This window comes from Malurus melanocephalus, unplaced genomic scaffold, assembly GCF_030028575.1.
Source record: "Malurus melanocephalus ecotype Western Australia unplaced genomic scaffold, MMel_1.1 scaffold_10, whole genome shotgun sequence".
NCBI classification, from domain to species: Eukaryota; Metazoa; Chordata; class Aves; order Passeriformes; family Maluridae; genus Malurus; species Malurus melanocephalus.
Window position 1 is genome coordinate 3,797,852 of NW_026623242.1, and position 24,694 is coordinate 3,822,545.

The 24,694-nt window shown below is 38.2% G+C and overlaps 1 protein-coding gene across 1 annotated transcript in view; it reads left to right on the forward strand.

Annotated features, from left to right (window-relative positions):
• Positions 1-21,279, forward strand: part of LGR5 (leucine rich repeat containing G protein-coupled receptor 5) — an 87,959-nt gene extending 66,680 nt beyond the window's left edge. The window contains exons 7-18 of the mRNA XM_057377782.1: positions 906-974; positions 3,354-3,425; positions 4,251-4,322; positions 4,429-4,497; positions 4,623-4,694; positions 7,604-7,669; positions 7,876-7,947; positions 8,817-8,888; positions 10,812-10,937; positions 15,512-15,657; positions 17,327-17,410; positions 19,029-21,279. Coding sequence (XP_057233765.1) covers positions 906-974; positions 3,354-3,425; positions 4,251-4,322; positions 4,429-4,497; positions 4,623-4,694; positions 7,604-7,669; positions 7,876-7,947; positions 8,817-8,888; positions 10,812-10,937; positions 15,512-15,657; positions 17,327-17,410; positions 19,029-20,119 — 2,011 coding nt within the window. The 3' untranslated portion in view covers positions 20,120-21,279. The remainder of the gene's footprint in view (positions 1-905; positions 975-3,353; positions 3,426-4,250; positions 4,323-4,428; positions 4,498-4,622; positions 4,695-7,603; positions 7,670-7,875; positions 7,948-8,816; positions 8,889-10,811; positions 10,938-15,511; positions 15,658-17,326; positions 17,411-19,028) is intronic.
• Positions 21,280-24,694: the final 3,415 nt, after the last annotated feature.

Below are 24,694 nucleotides of genomic sequence, written 5' to 3' on the forward strand. Positions count from 1 at the left end.
GAAATCACATATCACTGGAGGGCAAACCAAACCCTGCATGCCTGTAATCTCTTTTTGTCAATAAGCAGGAGAGATTTGCAAGCAGGAAGGAAAGACTTGTTGAGTTCAGACAGCAGTTTCCTGCCTGCATTACTTCAGCCTGATACTATTTCAATTTCAATCTGTTGTAAACTGTGGCTTGGGTTTTGCCTGTTTAAAAAGGCTTTTGCTCCAGTTTTTCAGAYTCTTCCTCACAAAACTTTGTCAGGGAGCATCACTGTAAACTGGCGTGTTGAGTTTTAGTTTCAGTCATCTCCTAAATGCTAAAGGATACCTATGTCATGCTCAGGGCAGAGGTAGGATTATAATCCATTCWGCCTACCAGAATAAAATGTAATTACTTCTGCAGCATGAGCACTTATTAAAGCAGAGATCACTACCGTAGCTACACTATAATTTTTACAATTTGTGTGGCTAGAAGTATTCTCTTGACTATTGTCAAGTCTTAAAATTAACAATACAGTTAGAAAKCTTTAGAGAGAGATGTATTAGACATGTAAAGTGCAGCTCACCAAAGTCATTGAATATTCTTTTGAAATATTTTTCCCTGTTAATACTTTAATGTAATGAAAATGATGAGTAATTTATAAAACAGAAAATCCCTTAGCAGTACTCAAATTCGCTTACATTATTGCACAATAGCTAAAATGTAACTAAAAATAGAATGATGATAAAAAATAGGAATGATAATGTGCTTTAAATAGAGTTTGTTGGAAAATATCCATAAATTTTTGAGGTTTTCCTGGCTTTTTGCTGTATGTATTTATTCAATGCATAGAAGATGACAGTTCATTATAAATGCCAACAATGCTATGTTATCTGTTATTCGGTGCATAACCAAAATAATAAAATCTATCTTCACACAGGGACCTAAATTACAACAGTCTGGATGAGTTTCCCACTGCTATCAGGACACTAACAAACCTAAAAGAACTGTAAGTACAGAGTTCATATTAGGAAGAAGGATGTTTTGTCTAGTGTGTGATTTTTTTTTTATGCTGGTGATTTTATCGGTAATCCTTAAAAACTGGTATCCTAGGTAAAACTAATAAACATGCCAGCATACATTAAAAAGTAAGTTTCAATGTTCAGTTTAGGCAACTTTTACTTTCATATTGCCTTGTGCCGTAGTTTTTTTCAGAAACTTCCTCTTTGGAATACAGTAAATAATAAACACAATTAATTCACTTTTAGTCTCAAACAGAACAGCTAGATTTATAAACAAACCAATACATTCGACTTCTAGCTAAGAAGGCTCAGCATCCTTATTAGTTCATCAGGTTTAATTAAATTTTACCAACTTCCTTCCCTCATCTCCTTTAAATTAAAGCAATTTCTTTTCATTATATATAATCAGTTCTTAGTAATGTTGGGAATAAAACACTTTTGTATGCACAGGCATAATTTGCATTAAGCAAATCAACAATGAAATGAAGTTATGCAAATTTATTTTGAAGAACAGTTGAATTATTAAAAATTAAAAGTAATTAAATTACATTCACACATCACACGCACAAGGTACACATCAATATATATTCAGAATTCTTTCCATTTGATTTATTTACCATGTTAGTAGTACTATCAGCATAGATTTTTAACAAAAATAAATAATCACACACCAGTTGGACATGGCTGTACCCCTGCTACTTCACAAACTGATCTAAAAACCACTTTTAAGTAGCTACCAGAGATTTTTTCAAAAGCAGGGACCCCCAGACACTGTGGACTCCTGCTCAGCACCTCCAGTGTTGCTAGAATGCAGGAAGAAGAGACAGCAGGTCTATGAGTTTCCCAGCCTAAATGTTCTCAGCTGGTATTTATGCTATACAACAATTGGTGTGAAATCCAGAGACCTCAAAGAATTGCCTGTTTGCTGAGCTCTGGAGTCAGTAGCCAAAAATGGGTAACTCAGTTCTCAGCAAATGCACCCCATCCAGCAAAGTGCCTGATGTGCCTGAGGTTCTGTACTGGGCCCCACAGGATTTCACCTGTGAGTATCAAACCTGCTGTTTCACCTGAGCTCCTGTGTGCAAGAAACATTTGGAGCCTGAAAATGCAACCTGACATCCCAAATCCAGCACAGATCATGAGGCCGTGTGGTTCCGTGCTTTGTTTGGGCCCTGGGAGCTGATTTTGTAGAACAGGATGTCTCTCCCACCCTTGTCTGTGCCCTGCTCTTCTCCCCCACGTGGGAACCCGATCCTATAGAGGTTCATCTCATTGCAGGGCTGCCTTAGCAAGGGTTTCTGGGTGGTACTTCGTGTCTCAGAGTTTGTGCCTGGCCTCAAAACACAAACCATGGCCTTTTGTCCACAGCTAATAGCAGCTATTGCTCTGGGAAGCAGTCACACCATTTACTTGTTYTTTTCTGCCATGCAAGGAATCCCATTCAAAACCAGCCTGTTTACTGGTTCTAGATGAGATGCTCACGCTGCTCAGAGTCTGCATCTGCATGTTTTTATGGCAAGTGGGGATGTAAAGCCTGGCTCTGCAGCTCATCACCAATAGCACAGTGCCTAAACAAGTAAAAGTGATAATGTGGGACCTGTTCAAGTAATGGCCAAGTGTGCTTGCATCAGTGAACAATTGGAAGCTTAGTAATGCATAAATTTAAGCTGGGAAGCCTTCTTCATACCCGACTGAACTAATGGGAGTTTCCCACACAAATCATCATTGTTCTTTTGAAATCTTAGTCGTTCCTTTTGTTTTTCACAATGGAGAATTACTCATATAAATGAAATCCAGTAATTAATGATGAGACAAGGATTTGGCTTTCTATCCAGCAGGCACAACTACATTTTGCTTGTGACCACATTTAAAATACCTCAACAAAAAGGTGGTTGTGGGAGGATCATTTATAGTTTACTTGCTAAACTTGTGCCATCCAGCAAAAGAAATAGTTGCAGTTTAACAAGCACAGGGGAAAATATATTGTTATCTACTTAATTGTTAATAGCTAACTACTAATGTTCTTAGTTCATATACATGTGTATGTGTACATTACATCTGTATACATACATGCATATATTCTGAATTTTAAAATGCCATTTTGAAGTTTACTTCATCTGAATGGTTTTGTTCACTTAGAAAAGTGCAGAATTTCAGCAATTTTGCTGCTTTTCCTCTTCTTGACTAGTCTCGTCTCTTTTCTTTTGCTTTTTTCAGTTCTGTCTTATTCCAGAAAACAAGAATTTGCCTTCACATACAGACACTCTCTTATTACAGACAAAAAGTCATCATTGTACATTGTGAATACAGATTGAATCTTCACTTTTTTCTTTCCTCACCATATAAACAATTTTTTTCTTTTGTAGGGGATTTCATAGCAATAACATCAAGTCGATACCTGAGCGTGCATTTGTGGGTAATCCATCACTTATTACAATGTGAGTGATAAGAATCTTTTCAGTGACTCTTTGTATTAGAGAATGTGGAATTAAGTATCATATTTGAGGCTAAATGTCAAATATCTTTTCTTGTGAGTACACTTTGTAGCATGTCATCACACAAGCAAACAAGCTCCGATCTTTCCAGCTTCATGGAGAGAATGGCAGTTTGCATGCCCTGTTTAAGGGAAGCAAGCACTGGTCTCTGGCCTTTGACCTTTTATTTGAACAGTTCCTTCTAAATCTCTTAGCATTACTGGCAATGTCAAAGCTAGTAAAAATTGTTCTTGATGGACTCCACTCTGAATTCCCATTGTCTTACATGAAAATACACTTAATGGACAACTTCAAATTAAGAAACTCCAAAATAAATGTAAGAAAAATAATGACTCCTCTTGAGTAATAGTCTACGAACAAAAGCAGAGTGACTCCAAATGAGCAAGGGAACCTCTTCTGAGTAGGGGAAGTCCTGACTTTTTCATCTGCTATCCTTAAATTTGTCTCAAGTCATAACAAAATTCTTTATAAGTGCATTTCTGTCTGCAAACCTAGGAGGAAAAGAGAATATTTTGTTGACTAGCTTCTGGCTTTAAAGCAGGAAAATGGTGATTACTTGAATATTCAAAATATTAGATTTGGTTGGTGAATATAGATTAGAGGGAGAGAAAAGCCCAGAAGTTCACCTCTGCTACAACCAGAGGGGCACATTCTGTGATTTATCATAGAGAGTTTACTCATTTGTTTATACTACAATCGTATTATGTAATTACAATCTTTAAAAGTATTTTTCATTAAATGTCTTTTTGTTTGTCTCTTTTTTTTCAGACATTTTTATGATAACCCTATCCAGCTTGTTGGAAAATCTGCTTTTCAACACTTACCAGAACTGAGAACTCTGTATGTGTTTACTTTTTATTTTAGTTGTCTTTTTATATTGCAGTGCTAGAATTGTCCTGCACTTCCATCACCATAATTTTATGGAAATTATTTTTTTTAATTCTAGGACTTTAAATGGTGCTTCACAGTTAACAGAGTTTCCTGATCTGACAGGGACTACAAGTCTGGAGAGTTTGTAAGTGCTGGAGAAAAAATTTTGCTTTGTTTATTTCTTGTATACTGACTTATTTAAAGAATGTCCTAAAAAAATTTTGGTTTTCAATCTTTAAAAAGTATTTCTTTCTCAAATTCTTTCAACAGGACACTCACAGGAGCACAGATCACCTCTCTCCCCAAATCAGCTTGTGACCAGTTACCTAATCTCCAAGTGCTGTACGTTTCAGTAAGATTATTAACATGACAATAATACAAGAGATTAATGGACAAATGAAACATTATGATTTCAGAATTACCCAATTACTGCTATTTCTGTGTATCACGTTACTTCTTAGGAATTCAGCTCAGGGAGCTGGCCCCTGTGTTAYTTCGAAAGTTTACAAGCCCCTTACCAATCAGGATTTCCCATACATTGCTGACAAAGATAATTACTGAGCATATTTTTAGGAAAGGATGAAACAGGTCTTGATTTTGTTTAAAAAAACACAGAACTACCTTATTTTCTTTCATTCTGTCTCTTGTACAGTAGTTTGGGATTTTTTTTCTCACTAAGGCAAATAATTCATTGAAGTGAATAGAAAATATAACTAAAGACTGCACTTTTAAGTCCTTGTTATTCTCCTTTTAGATTCTTTCCCAACCAGACATAAGTAGCTGACTGAAATTTTACTGGACCATTCCTTGACATAGTTGGGCATAATTGATATACTAAATATACAATGTTATTTTTGCTTGGAAATTTCCTTGGAGTTTGCTTAATCACTAACGAAAGTAATCATTGTGTCCACTTCTTTGAGAATGAGCCAGGAGCACTTTCCTCTATGTATTACATCACTAGGAATGCATTTGGTATTAATTCTMTGGCCGACATTGAAATAGCACTAATTATAATACATTATTTGAATACCAGAGTGAATGTCAAGAACAGTTCCAGAAAAAATTAACTTTTAGTTAACGGACTCAATATAATCATTTCCAGAATGATAAAAGACAGAGTCTGTTGCCAGAAGAAAGTCTGCACACAGAATCAAGTTTAAATATGTCCTGTGTCATTCAAAAACAGTAAATAATTTCACAACAGAGGGCAAAAAAATAATACAGCAATTAATAACTTAAAAGTTCATAGTAGAGTAGGACTTTCCATTGGAAATCTATGGGTTTTTATTTTTTAGTACCCTATATTATTAGAGCTGGGAAGCTATATTAAAAGAGCAGGGAATTGATATATCTCAATTTCAAGTACTCAAGAGCTGCTCCTTCCCCATTGCTGCCAGATTGAAGGAGCCTGCCGAGTCCTCATTTTGATTTGCGCATCAGTTTTGGCTGAACCATGGTGGATAACGGCGAACCGAACCCACGAGTTACTTGGAAACCTCACAGGGACTCCCTGGCTCAGACACACTCACAAACACTGCAAGGGCAAACTCTGCTTTGAAAGGCAGTTTATGCATCCTGCCTGGCCACCAGTACTTCCAAATGTGGATGAATGTGCACAGAGTTCCTGGGTGTGTGCACGCCTGCAGTGAAGGTGTGTGAGAGAACACCGTCCCAGCAGCCCTTGAAAGGCTGCCCTCAGCACAGCTGGGGATGCTTCAACACAGGAAACAAAACCATTTGCCCTCTGCTGCTGCCAAGAGCCTCATGTATTAAGAAAGTGGGAAAAAAAGACCCTAAAAATAAACTAGTAAAATATTTCCTGGCTTTCTGACAGAAACTGAGGGGAGAAAAGAGTCAAGTTCAGTTTGGGTTTTTTTCCATGTGTGAGGAGGGAGTGTCAGTGCCACAAAATTCAAGCTGGTAACATACTTTTAAGAAGACCTAAGTGATAGGCCTGTGGATGACAGAACAGCCACTGTCTGCCAGACACTCAAAGCATCCTTTACCTTGGCCTAAAAGCATCCAGCTCACTTCAGTCCTCCTCTGTAGTGTCTGATTTGGGCCACAATGTACCTTTTTTTTGTACAGAAAAAGAAAAAAAAACAATGCCCAAACATGGGGATGTTTGCCTTTGTACAGAGTAAAATCAGAGCAGAATGCCTTAAAGACACACACAGTCATTACTTACAATACTTCCACAAATCAAATATAAAATAGTCAGAATGCCCCTGTTGGATCAATAAAAGTGAAAATGCTGTTTTACCAAGGAATTAAATAGGTGGAGATTAACCACTTTTAGAAAATGTGAGAACTGAAAAGAATTTCACAGAAGTGAAATTACTCTTTCATGTGATAATACTGGATAACTGTGAAAAAGGACATTTTTTTCTAAATCTAGGCAGAAGCCTTTTTGCTCTGTTCTTTTCACAAGCAAATTTCCCATTTAGTTTTCCCTGAGCAACACACATATACACACATGTRTATATATGGGATGGGACTCTTGGATGGTGAGGACTGGTGTTTGGTTCCTTTTTTTTTCCCTTCAGTTTCTGCAAATTGCCTGAGCTTGGTTTTGATTAGTTATATTATACTATAAATCAGTCCAGATGTTTCAGTTATTCTGTAATTTGTTGAGTTTTGGCTCAAGTCTTTTTTTCCCCCTGATATAGTGATTGATTTCAAAGTTAGTTCCAGTGTTTTTTGACCATTTCCCTCAGTTACAAGACATAGCAGTCTAAGGATCAGAGGCAATACTGCTTAATTCAAAGTGTAGAATGGGAAGCTGATGGTGATTCTTATCAGAAAAATACAGGATCTTCTTTTTAAAAAAATGAGTGTATATGCTTAATAGATTATTTTAAATGTTTTAAATATTTATCAGAATTGAAACATGATAAATGTGAAGTCTGTGATGTAAATCCAGTGTTCTCTGTGAGCAGGTGGCCAATTTCATTACTGTAAAACACTCAGCAGAAATCTACACTTCAGGCATGAAATCTTCAGACAATGCAAGGAATTTGCAAATGTGGATATGGAGTTAAACATCTTGCCTTTTCCCCTCCTCTCTCCTCTTCAGTTAGAAAGCAAAATGTGACAGATGAGAAATAAGTGAATTTGTACAATTCTATTCTTCTGTGACTGTGGATAAAACCAAGCTATTTTTAATTGAGCATGAAGGTACACAATGAAAGCTATTTTTCTTTTAACATTACTTTGATGTTAATCTGTTCATTTTTTGTGTAATTCAGGGATCTGTCTTATAACATGCTGGAAGACTTACCCTGTTTTACTGCATGTAAAAAACTCCAGAAAATGTAAGTGTCAAATCACCCTAACAATCTTAGAAAGATGCATCTATGTGTGTTTGAGTGTAATTGGTTATTGCTGGCTTGGTTATTGCTGGCTAATTTGATATACCCCAGATACACTTTATTGAAGTGGATCATAAGCACAATCTAAAGCAGCCCAAAGTGCCTTCCAAGAGTCTTGGAAACTGAGGAGATTCTTATTGCTATTTTAGTGACTTGCATCATAACGAAATCGCTGAAATCAAAGCAGACACGTTTTGGCAGCTGGCTGCTCTTCGGTCTCTGTGAGTACCCACTAACAGACATTCACACAGGTTCTCAGAAATGTGGGGTATATAATACCTGTCATGATGTACCCTGAAAGATCCTTATTTCAGTTTTTCCTCACTGTGATCTTTCACCCTGAGATCATAACTGAAAGGAGAACAAACATTGTGAAGTTTAGCATCTGCAGCAATGGATTCAAATATCTAAGCTCATAGCCATAAAAACTGTTACTTCTAAATGTTTTGGATGGAGGTGGAGAGAGTTACTGGGCCAGAGTTGGTATCTGTTGGCAGGCTTATATTGTAATCACCTCTGGGRGTGGGAAATCTCTTTACAGAGAACAGTGTCTTAAGACATGGAGTCCAGTCATCTGCAGGTTTCCAGTTTCCACACAGATGCACGTGCTAGAGGAGAYATTCTGTCAAGAAATTACTCATGGTTGTATTTTTTCACAGAATTGAACCCATACATTTTTTTCAAGAGTCGCTTTCAGWATTTTTGACTTTTCAGGGATGGTAAAAATTGAGATCAGGAATTAAAGCCTATTGACCATGGGTTTGCTGTTCTCAGTCACATGAGAACATTTTAGAAGACGTAGTCTTTATAACCCACCCTTCTTTCTGCTGCTTTGGGAAGCTGCGAAGCAGACTGAAAAGCCTTGGACTGTGGCAGACATTAAAACATTTTATGTTGGTTTAATAACACCACACCTGTCTAACAATTTTAAAATTAAAAAAATACTTTGCACTATGAGATATGCAGGAGCTTATTGAAAATATTGGCATGTAATTAATACCTTTTTTATATTTAGGCATCCTAATCAAGTGTTTGAAAACTTCCATATTCACTCAGTGGGTATGTAATTTTCTACTCACTTTTCTTGTAGGGATTTAGCTTGGAACAAAATTAAAATTATTCACCCCAATGCCTTCTCCTCTTTACCATCTCTGATCAAACTGTAAGTATTTGTATGTCTTATACATTCAGATTTTTGCATTTTACTTGCAAGAGCATACAAACATTTAAAAAGTTGGTGCCCCRGCAGAAATGGGGGGTTTCTCTGTTCTAATCATCTGGTCTGTTGAATCCATATCTAAATGTCTGCTTTCCTGTACTGCCCCCATTCATGTATGTAATACAGCAAAGCTTCATACAAGACTGAATAATCAGGATGATTTGGGGTCCCTGAAGATTATCAGTGCATCTGACTCTTTTCATTTTATTTGCTAGCAGTTTAGTCTGTTGTAACAATGGAGAATATTTCCTGTTAGTTGTGTTTCAGGACTCAGGAATTGGATTAAAAATTAAATAAGAAACTTTTTCCAGAAYGCATCTTCATTTCATTGTTTCTCATTTGATGAAATAGTTTCTCTTGAGCAAGTTCAGCCAGAGCAGTTAGTGGTCAAAACATCAGCGGCCAGTTTTGCAGATCTTGTTCACAAGCACTTCWCAGTGCTTACTAATTTTTTTCTTACTTCAACTGTCACTATAATGTTTTTTTAACATGAATCCCTGAGGCATTGGCTATATGGGGAAGATGTGAAAAACAATTCCTCTGGAGTCATCTTGCTGCATGGTTGTCACAGAGATATGATGATGGGCATTTGCTCACAGATAATTCAGTAGCTGCTAAGAAGCCTAAATCTGGAGAGGTATTATTTCTGTTGATGTGCAAAGCCCTCTGAATGTGTGCTGACAAATGTCCACACAGGCAATTTTGTCTGTAATATCACCTTYTGAGCCCTCCTCAGAGCTTACCTACTTTTTGAGGTGAGCAGCAAATTTTACCTTTGGACAATATCATGTAACAGTCAGGGGGTTAAAGAAAAAAGCCCTTTAACACACAGACAGTAACACAGTGTACTGGTGTTTCCTGGAATGCTAGGGTCTGACCTCGGTCTGACTCAAGTCAGTGGTCATTTTTACCATTGCAGTAGGACCTGAATTTCACYTCTGGTATTTAATGGTGCTTTGTGCATGAAGGCGCACACTAAACCAGATTGCTAGAAGTCCAGTCCATCAACATACCTTATTTTATGCCTAGGCCTTAGATTTCAGTGTGTAGTCCAGACTTTGCTGTTCAGCCTTGGGCATAAAAGCATTTCAGCTGCATCAGTCTCCACTTCTTCCTCCTTGACTGCTGACCATCTCAAGTATTGCAGTGTAGATCATTGCGAGGAGGACTGAAAAGACTCATGGAATAAATGAGAGAGAGAGAAAAGAAAGAGAGAGAGACCAAAATAGGAAACAGTAGCTCTGGACTCCCCCTCTTTCATTACTTTGCCATATCTCCTTGATCATTTATCACTTTTTCATTCACCTGTTTGACTTCTCCCAAGTTACATATCTGTTCATCTGTATGCTTCTGTCTCCCCTCAGCTGCTCAGACAAACCTCAGCTCAGAAATGTCACAATGTCACCTCCCTCTGCTCCAGCCCAGACCTGTCCTATCCTGAAAAGCACAYCTTCCCCATGCACCTGACTTGCTCCTTGGGGAGTTTCAGGGCAGCCATGCCATGTAGCATCCCAYGGAATCTTCCAAACTGTGGAAAGCTCTTCTGCCTTTTTTGAATTCAAACAGTCTAGTGAGAASATTTTAAATTCATTTGTTAGTCTCAAAACTGGCACTATGAATGYTTGGAGTCAAAATTTGGGAACCGAGACACAACTAACTGTTAGGTGTGACTATTAGCTTTCTGCTAGGCATAGAGGTGAGTACTCCTGAGCCATGTTGCAGCTTTGCTCTCTTCTTTGGGGCCTCTGTTTAATACAGTCATTTCTTATTGAGTTAGAAAACTTTAACCTGTTTTTTCAATGTAACACTTCTAGTGCTGAAAAAAAAATTAAAACCATAAGCTGATTTTTATTTGCTGTTACGCAGGGATGTGTCATTCAACCTTTTGTCCTCTTTTCCTGTGACGGGGCTACATGGTTTAACTCATTTAAAATTAACAGGAAATCATGCCCTACAAAGTTTGATAACATCTGAAAATTTTCCAGAACTCAAGTGAGTATATCATTAAAACTAATAAGCCACATTTGTGTTCATGTGCAATGGAAGGTGTGTCAGAGTGTAATGCATGTTACTTCATATTGTCAGTCTTTGATCTGTGCCATTAAAACTAAAGCAAATATGATAAAAATGATAGACTTCTTTTATTATGCTCACTTTTAACTGAAGAAACTATGAAGGGTTTTGAAATAYTAACCCCAGTACTTGCTTAGTACGAGCCACATCTGCTTCCTGGTGATATGTTTCAAAAGCTGTTAAAACAATATCCCTGGCAGCTTAGTGATATGTCCTTCTTCTACTGGATTGTGCTTACAGAACTCCTTTAAAATATGTAATGAGAGCACAGTAAATACAAGGGAAGAATATATTCCTGAAAGAACAAAATATTTTACTTCTTTTCTTTCAACATGATTTTTCTGTAATCTTTTGAYTAAGATTCAGATAATACTTTGCCAGTATTACTAACACATTTTGATACTAATAATTTCTTCTGGGTCCTCTGTCGTATAGGAAGGAAGTGTCCTCTAAAGATCATTTACAGCTCTGCCAGCCACTGGATGACAGTGGCCCATATGGGGACTGAACCATGACTTTGGCATTATTAGCATCATGCAATAACCAAYTGAACTAATTTCAGGGTCACAGCAAAGAGGGCTCTGTCTCTGACTTCAGGGTATTTGGGATTCCCCAAACTCTCATTTCATTTTTATATTGTAATTAGAAGATGTCAAGTGCAACATATATTTTATCATGTTTTACTGTAAAARTTTTGGTATCAGAAAATATGAACAAAATAGTGTGCACATAGTTACATAACCACAGAGTGGTTCAGGTTGCAGGGGACAGCACTGGAGGGATCCACCCTAGAGCACTTYTGTGGTGACACATTAATAAAACTCAGATAAGAGCTGCAAAAAATGGTTCCATTTTTTTAATGGCTCCATGGTTTTAAGAAAACAAATCCTTAAAAGTTTTAATAAACCCAAAAATTGTAGTTTATCACAGAGGAGATTTAGGCAGTGACTTCAACAAGTGCATGAAACTTTAACACTAACATTCAAAGTATTAGAAACCTTAAACCTCTTTTACATTAGAGATCTTGAGATAGGTCTCAGGGGCCAAGGAGCAAATGCCATAAAAATCATGATTGGCTGAAACTGAGCTAATGCCATGCTTTTTCTTCTCTTAYTGACTTGTCCATGTGCTCAGGCAGGTGACAATTCTAAAATAATTGAGTTTCTTTAAAAGAATGCAAACACAAGAAAATTGATTACTCCAACCTGGCAAATATATAATGAAGTATATACCATGACCTAGAGGCATAAGAGGTGCTTCAATAGTCCTAGAATAATCCATTATTCAACTGAATTGTGTATAACTAAGATTGTTTTAATTCTTTTCTCAAAACTATACTTTATATTAATTTCCCATCAGCAAAATTGTGTACATTGCTGAAATGAAAATGTATTTCATCTGGGCATATTATTAACAAGKATGTGTCAAACTAACTTAATTCTTAAACAAATGTATTCTAAGTATGATTAATATATCTACAGTTAATTAACAGCTGTAAGAACAAATTATATCCAGTCAGGAGAGAAAAGGGTAAAATCCTGACCTACAGTCTGCATGACTTTTACCATAAATCRAAATGAGGTTGGGGTTTCACAGGGGATCACTGCAGAGATAATGCACGAAGCACCAAACTTGAACAGAGATCGAAAACAAAATGAAACTTCACCCTTTGCAATTTTGTAAGTAGCCAATGGTTACAACATTAAAGACAAATTGCTGCAGAAAAACTTCCTACTCATCTAAATTCATCAATAGAGCCACATCAAAGAGCTGAGCATCCCGCTCCTCATCATCAGCAATAGCACTGGTACACTCCGCAGAGCTGAGCCCAGCCTATTACAGCAAGCCTTGAGGAAGCAAAGTCAGGCTGCCAGCCACTCCTTCCTTCTTTATCTGATACTTTGATTCAGCACTGTAAAGAACTCAGTGCTTTGCACCATTCACCATAACTGTGCCTTCCTGTTCACCATTAACTCCTCACCTTTGTCAGGTAGAAAACGACCTTGTGTTCTCTGCTGCTTAATCTAAAAACAGAAAAAAGAGGCATTCCTTGATAGAGGAAAAATTTATCAAGGATACAGATACCATTAGTAAGATAAGGAGTGTATAAAAATAAAGTTAGCCAGTGTTTCTAAGAGTTTAATTTGACAAAGTCCAAATCTAATCACCCACATCAAATAAGCACCAGCCATAAAACCGACTGCTTCCAGCACTGTATGCCAGAGAGTTCCTTTTTTTTTTGTGTTAAACGTAGTTTTTGCAAGAAAACAAAAAACTCCTCTCTCACCAAAAAGAGCTGACTTATTCCCTGCTTTGCAAAGTTTTTGTCCTCTGTGTTCTGGATTGCAGCCATTTTGTGCAGTTGGGCTTTGCACACAGATTAAGCAGCATTTGCTAATTTAAGGATTATGCGTATAGCCTAATAACACAGGCTGGGGGCAAAAACAAAGAAAAACTATTCAGATTTAAGAAAGGATGCTAGAAATACTTACAGAGAGGATTAGAAATGGGAGTCTTGCTCTTTAATGAGCATTTGAAAGCCATGGATGTTTTTGGCTACATCATCAAAATAGTAGACCAGTACAATGTGGAAAGCCCACACTTCCAGTGTATGACAGGCTAGCAGGATGGTAGAAGCACAAGAGGATCTGGAGATCTGTCATTTTAAAGCACATAGAGCTATTATAACCAGAGAATAGAATACATTTCCATTAGTCTCTTGTGCCTAAAATACCCACTGTTTATTCCTCCAGCTATATCAATGTCCTTCGAAAGGTCTGAAGCCACAAGTTGCAGGGATCACCTCACAGAACTGTCAGTGTCATTTTGGGTTTTTTTTTTTTTTTTTTTTTTGCAAAAAGGGGAATTTCTATTTTGGGATTTGGATTGTTTTTATCCCAGATGATTAACTATGGGTTAGTCTAGTAATCGATGGGTTTAATAATAGATTATTTAAGAAGGGCTTCTGGGAAATGTGTTCAAAAATGTTTAATCAAGATAATCTCCTTATATTAAAAGATGGCAGGCACATGAATGAGTTGGAAATTAAATATCTAAATCTGCTGCCCTGAGGTTGCTTGACAGTTAGATCTTGGTTATCTTGAATTTTTATTGAGTACCCTAAAAATTTTGTATTGGGTACAAGGGTACCGATTATTGTGGTTAATTTCCAGCAGAAATGTAAGGGTATAGAATCTAAATGCCCCCAAATGCATTGCACTAATTTGAAAATCACTTTAGAGCTTAAGATTCCGTTTGTTCCCCTTTGTACCAAGCTTTTGGCTGGTGCACAACTTTAAGTCCTGTTGGCACTGGGCCTGATTCAGCCTGATTTCTCTGCAGATTTYCCAGGGGGTTAGAGTTGGTTATTACACTCATTATGTTAATTTACGTGATTAACCTGTTGAAAGTAATCTGATAGGAGGATCCAGTTCTACTTTATTCCTTTWAAGTTAATTCAGAATAACTTCTAATCACCTCTATCTTTGAAGTTTTTGGTTTATTGGGCTTTTGGAATTAAGGTGAGTTGCTAGGTTTTATTATGTGCTGYTGGTGAACTGTGCAAATTAAAGAGCATAAAACATACCTATGGAACTGAAGTAGTCTGTAGAACTCAGATAGTAGTTCTTCTATGCTCCCCCAGAATTTGCACATCCCTAAAGAAGTTAAATTCACAGCCTACCAGAAATGTGCAATTTTCTGACAACAGAAACCCTCATAATCATTGGAAATCACTGACATAATATTGTTATGTGTTAGGAATAATAATGAACTTAAAAGAATTAAGAATGAGTATCCAGTGTCCTGCAATGACTGTTCTCATATTTATGACAATTAATAAAGTAAAACCTTTCTCTCAGTGGCATCCATTTTCCCACACAGTATCTGATTCACTCACCCTTTGGTTTAGAACACTGCTTTCTTGATCTTCCGCACAAGAARCAGCCTCCTTTTTGCCATCTTACTGTGAAAAGAGTTGAATGTGGAAAGAGGAGGATATAAAGCTTGATTTCCAAAAGATCTGATTCTCCCAAAAGTGGATAAATTGTGTTTGGGAAGCATTTTGGTTTTGCCTGATAGGCAGGCTGTGATCTTCAGGCTGTGGGGTTTTTTTTAAAGAAACCATTAAGAAAGTAGTTGTTGGAGAAACTGATGATTTATACAGTAAAGTMATTGAAAAATTTTTAAATAGAAATACAGCTCAGAGTAACGTTCACTGAACACAAGACATAGACCTCCCACTCTCATGTCTCCTAGGAAGACACRTAAGAAAACTTCATTGTCCCTTTTCTAATATCAGCCTAGAAACTATCTGCATTTCTGGTGAGGAATTTCATGGGTTTTGTATAATCATGATTTTTACCCAGAGGTATTTTTACTTTTGGTTTTGGACATTTAAACTATTTCCTTTGTGTTGACTATAGAGRGGCAGTACAAATCAGTAACTCTGGTGCTGAACCAGTATCAAGGCATGCTTCCTCATTCTTCTGCAGGGTCATGGAAATGCCTTATGCTTATCAGTGCTGTGCCTTTGGAGCTTGTGAGAACCACTACAGAATCTCCAGCCAGTGGAACAAAGATGAGAATAGCAGCACTGATGACTTTCACAGAAAGGATGCTGGGCTGTTACAAATTCAAGGTAACCATCATCTTGGGCTTTTAAACCTACCTGAATGTTGCGAGCAACCTGTGATGTTAAATAAATCCAATACTCTGTAGAGTCAGAGAGGTTGTCTCTCCSTCTCTCTTGCTCAATAATATGTTATTTAAGCATTCCTATGCCTAGAAAACTCATTATTTTAGGTCTGCCATTCAAAAATCTCACACACTCACTCATCATTTCGTCCAAATAATAGCTACAGTAATGTGGGGAATTAAATCTTCCTTTTATATGAGAGACAGAGTAGTTCAGCTGTAACTCCATACAAGGGCAGGTCAGCAAAGGTGTCGTTTCTTGCCATCCTCAGAATGGAACACATCCTTGGCTTACCCATGCACTTTAGGATGAGTCATATCCAAGGTATGTGGCTAGTTTGGCATAATTTATATAATAGAATCATATAATCATAGGATGTGCTGAGTTGGAAGGGACCCACAAGGATCATGGAGTCCAGCTCCTGGCCCTGCACAGGACCAYCCCAAGAATCACCCCATGTGCCCAAGGATATTGTCCAAAAGTTCTCTGTCAGGGTTTTTGCTGTGACCACTTCCCTGGGGAGCCTGTTCCGGTGCCCAGCCACCCTCTAGGGGTAGAACCTTTTCTTGATATCCAACCTAAATCTCCTCTGACTCAGTTTCRTGCCATTTCCTTGGATCCTGTCACTGGTCACAAGAGGAAGAGTTGGTACCTGCCCCTCGTGAGGATGTTGAAGACACAGTGAAGTCTCCCCTCCGTCTCCACTTCTCCAGGCTGAACAGACCAAGTGATCTCAGCTGCTCCTCATACGGTTCCCCCTCCAGACTCTTCACCATCTTTGTTGCCCTTCTTTGGACACTCTCCAATAGTTTTATATTTTTCTTGCATTGTGACACCCAAAACTTCGCACAATTCTTCAGGTGAGGCTGCCCCAGATCAGAGCAGAGCAGACAATCCCCTCCTTTGCCCGGCTGGCRATGCTGTGCCTGATGCCCCCCAGGAYAGGGTTGGCTCTCCTGTCTGCCAGGGAACTGCTGGTTCTTTTCCAGCCTGACACTGACCAGGATCCCCAAGTCCCTTTCTGAAAGGATTCTCTCCAGCCTCTCGTTCCCCAGTCTGTGCACACAACCAGTGTTGTCAGAGAGTTCATTTGTTCTCCAGGACATGACACTTCTGTATATTTCTTCCCCTTCAGCACTAGATCTGTTACTTGATCTGTTATGTAGGTGCACACATCCATTTATACCATCCTGTTGCTTCCTGTGCTCTCTGCTCCTGCAAACCAGTAAGTCTCAGAGTTCTGCAAGAATGGAAGCAAAAAGATGTGTTAGGGTGATGACATAAGAAACACAGAAAACTTGATTATTTCTTAGTAGCCTAGCACAACAGCAGAATTCATATTTTAAACTCCTTCCTAGGCAACCACCACAAAATAGGCAATAGAGAATGTACCTGTAGGTTGATTTTTTTCAGAGACATAAAGATGCCAGCTTTCAAAATAATCCGGAGTACAGTAATTCAAAACCAAGCAGGCATATGTCTGCTTCTGCTCCTGTTTGGCAGGCACAGGGTCAAGACCAGGCCTTAAATATCACAGGCATTTTTTCAACTTTCACTAAAAAGCTTTTCCTGAAAACTGCAGTAACAATTCTGGCTCTTTTCTCCCCTGTAGATGAACGTGATTTTGAGGACTTTTTTCTTGACTTTGAAGAAGATTTGAAATCTCATCATTCAGTGCAATGCTCACCTGCTCCAGGTATGAAGGTGCCAGAACAGATAGGAATTCAAGGACAGTGTTACTAGGTTTTTGAGATGCAGAACAAACTCTCAGTTGGATACTAGGGCCGCAACATGATGTGCAGTAATTTGATGAGTCTAATACAAGTACATTGTGCAGCAATATACAATTTTGCATTGAATTCCAGAAAACTATTCAGCTACTAGATTTCTCTGAGTGTAGCAAGAGTTTTACCCAGTCACCCAGTCTCCTTTTCCCTTTTCACCAGAATTGATACCTATATCAAAAGAATGGGGGAGGAGAGACACTTCTACKAAGACACAGATGATAAAGGCAGCAGAATATTTGCTCATTCAGTCTTTCGCTAAGCTAAAGTAATTCTTCTGAACTTCACAGAGTTATTTTACATGTGAGAAGCTTGATCAACACACAGTTGAGTTCTGTGTCTAGGAAATACCAATACACAAAGGACACTCAGCGCTCTCATTTTTATACAGAATGCAGCCAGCCATGGTCATAAGTTTTGCTCACTTTATTCAGCAAACATTTTTACTAGCCATTCTTTCAGTGTAAAACATGAACAAAAAAACCCCAAGTGACAGCTTGTACTTGAGCATTCATTTTAAGTCATGATTCTTGTTTGCAACGACAAATAATAATAAATTCTTAAAAGTTATAAAAAGATTAATAGAAAAGGCAGGAAGTCAAAGAACAGAGTTACTTGACTGTCACATATTCTCCAATGGCCCAAATATAAATTCTGAATTGATTAAGACATTGCTGTCTTCAAGGTAAGTTATCACCAGACCTGAGAGAAAGTTTAGCTTGGATTTTTCAAAGAGTATCTTAGAAAAACTTGCAAACTGACACAATAGATCCTGTGCTTACTTAGTGGCAACAGCTGTAGCATAGAGAGGTCATTTCAGCTGCAGGGTTTATGTCTTCATGGAAAAGCACAGACCACTGTGAAGGGCTTGCTTTACTCTCATACCAAGATATGTAGTACTTCTCTGACTGCAGAGCATTCAGTTTCAAATGCACAGCATTTGCACCTCAATTCTACAAGAATACATAGCAGGCTTCAGTCATAATGACCTGACTTCAGCCACAGGATATCCAAAAAGTCAGCGCTTCCAAATGCAAACAGAGACACAGTTTTCTTGGACTGTGTAAAGGACATGTTATAAGGTAGCCAAAGTGCATCTGTCCATRTCCATTCCATCACACTTCACCAGGACTCATTAGGAACCTGGTCTAATTTAGTGAGAGTTAACATTTTCAGCATTTTTCTCACACTGAGAAATATCACAGCATTTCTTGAAACTACAGGAGCTGACATTCACATTGCAGTGGTACTGCCAGGCACAAAAAGAAATCCATAGACTATTCGTGATGAAGTCTTGACCAAGAGTCATGTGCATCAGTAATGCAACAAGCATCACACATTTAGCAGCATGCTATCATGGTCTCAGATTACTCCAAAGGAAGAGAAAATTTCTGGCTCGTCTTTCGGACTAAAAKTCACTGCTTGGCTGTGCTGAGAATCTGCAAGAAGCATGAACTTTCGTGTATAGAAARCACTTTTTTTTTCCATGGGTTTTTTGTTTCCCTTACCATTTTTATTTTGTCATTTCAGGTCCCTTCAAACCATGTGACCATCTGTTTGGTAGCTGGCTGATCAGAATTGGAGTGTGGACCATAGTGGGTTTGACCTTTATTTGCAATGCACTGGTGTCCGCTACAGTTTTCAGATCTCCATTGTATATGTCATCCATAAAACTTCTGATTGGTTTAATAGCTGTTGTGAATGCCCTGATGGGTCTGGCCAGTGCAGTACTGGCTAGCGTGGATGCATCAACTTTTGGTAGTTTTGCTCAGTATGGAGCACAATGGGAAAGTGGAATTGGTTGCCAAATGACGGGCCTTCTCTCCATTTTTGCTTCCGAAGCTTCCATTTTCCTCCTTACCCTAGCTGCACTTGAACGTGCRTTCTCTGTGAAACATGCTACAAAGTTTGAAACAAAATCCTCCATCGCTAGCATAAAAATTGCCATTTCCTTTTGCTTTCTGTTGGCACTAATCATTGCAGTGATACCACTCCTCACAGGGAGCGAGTATGGGGTTTCTCCGCTTTGTTTGCCACTACCCTTCGGGGAGTCTGCTGCTATGGGCTACATGGTAGCACTGGTATTGCTGAACTCCCTTTGTTTCCTGGTTATGACTATTGCTTATACAAAGCTCTACTGTAGTTTGGAAAAGGGAGAGCTAGATAACATTTGGGATTGCTCCATGGTCAAACATATAGCCTTGCTGCTTTTTACTAATTGCATTCTTTATTGCCCTGTGGCCTTCTTATCTTTTTCCTCCTTACTAAACCTCACTTTTATCAGCCCAGAAGTGATTAAGTCAATACTTCTAGTGATTGTCCCACTGCCAGCGTGTCTAAACCCACTGCTTTATATACTTTTCAATCCACACTTTAAGGAGGATTTGGTAAGTTTGCAAAAGCAAACTTTGATATGGAGGAGATCAAAACATGCTAGTCTGATCTCTTTGAATTCAGAAGACATAGAAAAACAATCTTGTGACTCAACACAAGCATTGGTAACCTTCACGAGTGCCAGCATATCCTATGATATGCCTACCAGCAGTTCATTAATGCCACCATCCTATCAAATGGGAGAAGGTTGCAATCTTTCGTCAGTCGCGTTTGTTCCTTGTCGCTAGTTGCAGTAGCAGTGCAGAAAATATCTCTGTTTACAAAATTTTTAATCCCAAAAGTAAGTGTGGGTGTGTGCATGCGAACTTAGAGAGTGCCTCTAAATTATTGTGACACACATCAGAAGATAGACAATGACAAAACTTGTGTCAGGCTGAAAATCCAGTATTTGAGCCTGCTCAGCCTGCTCCCAAAATGCTGGGATGAAGAGAGGAAGTGGAATCTGCTGAAGTTTGTGCCGTTGTATCAGTTGCTCTCTTTTAAAGTCRCACTACTCAGAAAGGGCATCAGTTGGTCAAGAACAAAAAAAACACATTAAATTTGGGACATTTTTTCAAAGTATCACCTCATTTTTTCAGGGGTTGGACTGKTTTTTTTTTCCTGTTTATTGCAATTTGGTTTTAATAGCAGTTTTTCAGTGTCATGATTGTTTTTATAAGCATCTGTGTGTGGCCTTTGTTCAGCAGGATATCTAAATGGAAGAGTAGTCTTCTAGTCGTAAAGGTTTCTGCAGAATACCCTTTGATGAAGTTCCGTGTTTGATAAAGCTGATTAAATGGTTTAAGTGGCATTGAGTTTGGGTTTTGAAAGTAATCTAACTTGACAAAGCATTTTTACTTGCCAGCTAAAGCTAAAGAATTAACATAATGTGAAAGAAGTTAATCAAAGTCCTGTTAAGTATTTTAAATGTAATTGTAAATGGCAAGGCATTGTCACATGGGTATTTTTCTGAGAAGGTTCTGCACAGTTTYGTCCTTTCATGCCAGTAGAATTACTCCCAGAGTTACTGGTGATAAAACTGGCAGATGACTCATATAATTTGAAGGTGGAAAACACTACATTGAAGTCATCAATATGAAAAAACTGGCACATTGAGAACTATTAAAGGATACCAAATGCACTCACACTGAAACATTCATCTAAGGTAATTCGTCTAGAAACAAAAACTGTAGCCCTGCTCATGACATGATCTCTCTCTCATGAAACAATGGTTCTAGGAAGCTGCTAGTTCATAGTCATTATTCAGCTGAAGATTTAGAGGTCACTGTGTCCTTCTGGATAAGGATAGCCAATATCCTTACCTAAGGTGAAACCAAGTAGGAGTGAAGAGGTTATGTTAGCTGTTTTCTTAGCACTGATGCAAGCAATCCTGGGATATTTCAAACACTTACTGCATTCACATACTGTAAAGAACATTGTGAAATTGAAAATTATATGAATATCATAAATTTAAAGCAATTTAAGAAATAAGGGATTTGAGTACAGTTTATAAGGTGCTGCTTCTGGGATACAGAAGTTTGAAGGCAGAGGACAACTCATCTGAGAGGAGAGCCTGGTAAGGTCAACTGGAAATTGACGTTAGAGATATGCAACATAGAAATCAAGGTGCAAATTGTTGAAAGAGATGGTCATCAGCTAGTTAAAAATTATCTGTCAGAAATTGTCTGTCACCAAAAATCTCTACATTCRTATTGGATACATTGCCAAAAAAAATACTGGTGCAGCTGTTGAAATTCAGGGACTACTGATGGCTTCAGTTTCAGAAAAGGCTTGATTAGATTAACAGAGTTCTCTGCTTTTAAATCTGTTAATACTTCGCTGAATCAAGGCATGTATATTTACACATCAGAAGCGTCTTAGTTGGAAAGAAGAGACTTCAGGTCCTTTCCAAGTCTAGTGTTAAAGTATCTCAGACAACAGAGACACCTAGAATATAATTTCTTGACCTTGTCCAAGCCCTCCGGGGATATTCCAGTATTTTTTTCTCAGAGCTGGCACCTTTTGCTTAAGTAAGCCGATGATTTAGGACAGAAAAATGCACAAATTTACCTTTTTTTGTTGTTAAGAATGCTCCCTGAGGAATAACACTTAACAGCCCAGTACCCACTGCTCAGTTAATGGCCACTCAACCTCCAGGTGAAGGAGACTAATTTTTTAAAATTAAGAAGGTTAGGCTAGGCCCAGTAATTAAGGTAATCAGTTACAGATGATCTCTGTTGTTCATCTGTTCCTGTATATAAAACTTCCTGGAACTCCAAGGATGGATTTCCACAATGAAGAATTCGTTGCCAACAATGCATATGCCTTGATTTTCTTGTCCCTTCACACTGGCATATTTTTAGTTTTGAAGTTACAGATGGCATCAGTTGACTTTGGCTGACATGTTCATCCTTCAGGGGAAAGAAATGAACCAATTCTGAAATTATGTATGATAAAGTCAGCTGGGTACTTATCTTAATCCTTTATCTGTTGTGGCTTTTGAAGCAGTGCAGCACACAGCTGCAGAAACGATGCCTGAAACCACTTTGGATTAAACAGAGGATCAGTCAACCATTGCACAATACCTATTACCATGTTTACTTAGCTTTAATTTAACTGGGGTCCATCTGTGCTGCTCTGCTTAATGTCAGTGAGGTTCCTTTCAGCTTGCTATATTTAAGAAGTTTGTAAAGAAATTTGAGAAGCAAGATAATATTATAATTCTAAAGACTAGTTAAAGAAAGCTTCTTTTATCAGAACTTTTTTAGCTTGCAGAAGGTCCTAAAGGCTTTGTGTCTTATTTTTATAAGCATGTTTGAAATATTTTGATCAGATATTTTAAACTTGAAATTGTTTAAATTCATTTAATAGATTTTTTAAGTAAAATGTGTAAATATAGAACTGTATTTATTATTACAGTGAAGTGCAACTACAGTAAAGGACATGAGATTAAGCCCTGTACAGTTTCATATTGATATTTTCTATATTTTCTGCTCATATATGTTACTAAATTCATTATCTGTAAATAGTATAATGTAAATGTGTAGTGATTGTAAATAGGTGACTTCTTTCTTTTCTATCAGTGTTCTGAACATATGTAAGTTGTAATAAAATGTTACTACACAGTAAAGAGCATTTAATCATGACCTAACACCTGACAAAATGGGGTACATTCTCAATTAATCTTTCCCAAGTTATTGTAATACTTACACTAACTTCCCTAGATGTCTGAAATCCTTGGCAAAGTATATGTTACAGGTTGTGTGCTCTCACTGGTTGCCCATAGAGGAAATAGAATAGTAGTGTTTCATTTTAATAGAGACTAAATCTTTTACCAAAACTTCATTCTCAGACCCTTATGAACAGCTCCTGCTCCCTGTGCACGCTGCTTTCTCTCTCTGSTGACCTTTCACAATTGCCACAGGTGAGACCAGTACCTCCAGCCTTGGGACAAAGGTGTGCATCAGGTCAGGCACAAGTTACCCACAACCTTCAGACCATACACAAGAGATGCAATTCAGCTGCACTAGGCTGATGCTTCTAATAAGACAGCAAATTCTCCCACATCCTTCCCTATTTTCCCTATGACCCTAATCTGACAGGTGAAGCAGGTGAGGGGATAAGCAACCAGCTGGCAAAGGTCTTCTGATATGTGGCAGAGAGGCAGTGGCACCATCAAGTGTGAAATGGATGGAYGTGCTGAGGGCAAATGAAAGGTGGGGCTAAAATACAGGACTTGGCAAGAGCCAGGTTGCTCAGGCTGCACCAGAACTTGCAGCTCAGTTGAATTAAAGACAGGCAGCAGCTGAGCACAGCTGTGTCATTTTCTAGGCAGCAAGGAAAGGTGAAACAGTGGATGCATTCTTGTTAAGAGGGTCTCCAGCACGGGACAGTTACGTGTGCTTGGTTTTTCAGAGATGGTGATTGTAGATAATTTCTGTGAAATATTTGAAAAAAAAAAAGAGATAAAATAACAATGAAGCAAAAACTCTCAGAAAACAATTGTTTAGTAAGGAATTCATATGGCAAGTACCAAACGACACAGATTAAAAAGAAAATAGTAAAGTTGTCCTATACGTAAATGATTTTAGCAAGGAGCAGGTTCTCAGGGCAGATAAGGAGGCTAGTTTGGGGAAGGTCATTTCAGCCAGAAGGGCCTGTTGAAGAGGAAGTAAGTTTGTTGAGTGAGTTTTAGAATATTCTTATTGAGATAGGACAGGACAGCAGAGAAAAGGAATAAGGAAGTCATTAATTATCTTTAGAAGGAAAAAAAACAGCAGTATGACAAAGAGCATAGGGAAGTGCATAAATCTGGAAGGACAGAGGGATGCAAATGGGTAGAGTTTCATGGGATATTAAGAAGCATGATGGAGTTCTGTGAAGATGGAGAGCTCAGAGCGGATACAARAAGGCAGAGGCAGTATGATGGCTGAGGATATTCAAATGGTTCAAAAACAAGCAAGAAAAGATTATTTCACATGCATGTTTGCACCACACAGTGTAAATAATATTAGAGCTGGGAACCATAAGGAAGAACAAAATTGTGATATTTTAGGAGGAAGACACTACAACTTGAATAATGAAGGGAAAGAGAATACCTGCAAAGGAAGAATGAGCTGGCTGGTGAAAGCTTCGATGCAGAAGGGAAAAAGAGGCACCAAAGTTATRCATCTTGATACATGGAAAGAAAGACATTTATTACTTACATACCAAATGGTGAGCAGTAGTGCCTGATGTCACAACTTTGGTGTTCTGGGAAGTGTGCTATCCCCATGTGCTCAGAGGACTTCTCCCTGGAATCTGGTKGTCATAACTGATCTGCT